Source organism: Colletotrichum chrysophilum, assembly GCF_026319265.1.
Source record: "Colletotrichum chrysophilum strain AFK26 chromosome Unknown scaffold_410, whole genome shotgun sequence".
In the NCBI taxonomy this organism is placed as follows: domain Eukaryota; kingdom Fungi; phylum Ascomycota; class Sordariomycetes; order Glomerellales; family Glomerellaceae; genus Colletotrichum; species Colletotrichum chrysophilum.
In genome coordinates, this window is record NW_026517697.1 from 376 (window position 1) to 2,770 (window position 2,395).

At 49.8% G+C, this 2,395-nt stretch overlaps 1 protein-coding gene across 1 annotated transcript; it reads left to right on the plus strand.

Moving 5' to 3' along the window:
• Positions 1-1,706: 1,706 nt before the first annotated feature.
• Positions 1,707-2,016, plus strand: COL26b_014470 (uncharacterized protein; the record flags this gene model as incomplete). Its single annotated transcript, XM_053187041.1, has 1 exon — positions 1,707-2,016. A coding segment is annotated over one exon (310 nt), but the record flags the coding sequence as incomplete, so codon positions are not given.
• Positions 2,017-2,395: the final 379 nt, after the last annotated feature.

Genomic DNA, 2,395 nt, shown 5'->3' on the forward strand with positions numbered 1-2,395 from the left:
TTCCTCCGTGAGGGTTTCAGAGGCAATTCCTGCAGGTCAATCAGACACACAGCATGCCGTCGAGCTGTGCTATATTCTTGACAAGACCTTGTCCCAGACCATGGATCGAGCACCGTCACTTGGTCCGGGGCGTATTCCGAAAACAACTGTTCCGCAGGACTCCATAGGTCCCGTTCAAGGCCTCTACAACTTGTTCTCTGACATGGCTGAAGTTCAGGATGCGGTTGTTCGTGCTCTCCGGCACCCAAAGAATATCAATGTCTACTCGGAGCAAGTTGAGAACTTGGAGCGCACGGTGCATGAAATCAGGGGTGATCTGGAAAAGGTCAAGATTTCAAGTCGTGCCAATGATAAGGTATCTCGCTAATTTCAATTTGTAGTTTCGTTGCGTTTGCGAAACTGATCCGTTTTGGCCTGGCGAGGCTGCAGCAACGTCGTACGCTGCGTCTGCAATTATGACTTCCGTTGTGCAACTCGACTTGCCGGCTTCGAGTAATTCACACAGGCAGAACGAATTACTGGCTCATGCTCGGGACTCCCTGAGATATCTCCTCTTCGCGTTATCATATCTATCAACGGGACCAGACGGCTACGCCATCAAACTGTCCATCTCATGGTGATTACCCTTCAATGCACCCTCACATTTTATTTGTGCCAGCTGCTAACAATGACAAGGAAATTGCTGTTCTATCCAATGAACCCCTATTTCATCCTGTACGGATATATGATAGCACAGAGTGACGTTGATACATATCTCCTCTTGTCAGAGGTAATACAAGGATTGGTGAACGTGAGGTGGGACAATGAGTCTTTCACCGAGTTGATTTCTCAGTTGTCATCGCTCTTGGACTTGGCTTCCAACATGTTCTCAGGACAACCCGGTCCCAGCCAGCAAACCAAATCTCAGGTGCCATCGATTGGGAGTTTGGGCACTGTCCAACCGGACTCGCTAGTTGTGGATGGACCGATGACAGAAGAGGAACTTCTCAGTCATCCTATTGAGTGGAATCAGGAGGGAATGTCTTTAGCTGATTCTCTGGCATTGATGGTTGACTGGGACGTGCCCGGGATTGAGCATGAGAGTCAACCCAATGCTTAGGGCGCTATGCTAAATATAAATCTCAAACTTCATTGTTGTGATGATCCTAAGGCACATGGAGCACTACTGTCGTCATTTCGGTGTAATACTTACACTGGGTTCACCATCGGTCCCACGGCCAACTTATGTAGGTGGGTCCACGAGATCTCAGATGACCTGGAAAATCGAGCATCCAACGGGGAATAAAAGGACAAAGTTGAGCAGGATGATTCTGAAAGAGATGTGGAAACTAAGCTAGACTGGGATAGTAGGACTCCTTGACTTTGCTCCGAAACATGGGGATAATGTTCAGGCCGCACGGAAACTTCCTAAAACGGCAATGCCCGGCTCCGCCCGAGAAGCCGATGATTCGGATCTCAACGGCGGTGGAAATATTTATCTGGAAGCAAACCGTCGTTTGAAGTACTCTTTCTCACCGGCGGTGAAAACAACACAATCACACATCAACTACTTCTTAATCAATCATCATCATGCCTGTTTCTCCCGAAGCCCTCACCCTCACCCTGGCAGGGTTCATGTGTGGTCAGTTCTCAAGCTAATTCGCCCTCCCAGCATCGTCTAACGTGCCAACGTCACAGGTTACTATTTCAGTGGCGCTTTTGTCTTCATGCCCGCGGTTAAGACGGCGCCGTCACCTCTGGTCGCTCAGCAGTGGAAGCGCGCCTGGGACGTCGGCCGATACGTCGGGAAGGTTGTCGTCACTGGCACTGCCGCCAGCTTTGCCTACTTGGCCTACACTGAACCCATGAAGACCGGAAGCCTTCGATTCCCGCTGTTTGCTGCTGCGACCTGCATCGTCGGGGCAATAGTGCCATACACCATCTTCGTGTCGTACCCATTTAACGAGGCGATCAACTGGCAGCTTAGAGCTACTGAAGGCGAGAAGACGGACTTGAAGGAGCTCGTAGCGGACTGGGGTCGGACTGATTGGAATAGGTCATTGCTTGCCTTTTTTGGTACATTGGTTGGAGTCTGTGGTGCGCTAGCTTGAGGTTGCTGTTTGCCCGGTACTTCAACTTTCTATTAGGTTGTAATATCCCATCGAGTGCGAGTGGAGTACGGTACAAAGGCGTACGGGGCAATCTCTAATCAACTCACACGTAGAGAGATGACACTTTTCTCTAGCGAATGACTAATTTTGTGGTCGATGAGATTGGAGAAAGACTGGAGGGCCGTGTACAGGGGTCTACTCGCACTCGATGGGGTAGGGCAGCATACCTAGCATTGATAAATCGTGCAATCACTTTCAGATCATCGTCGCGGTTGAGACTAATAAACCCAGTTCCTATGAGGTAG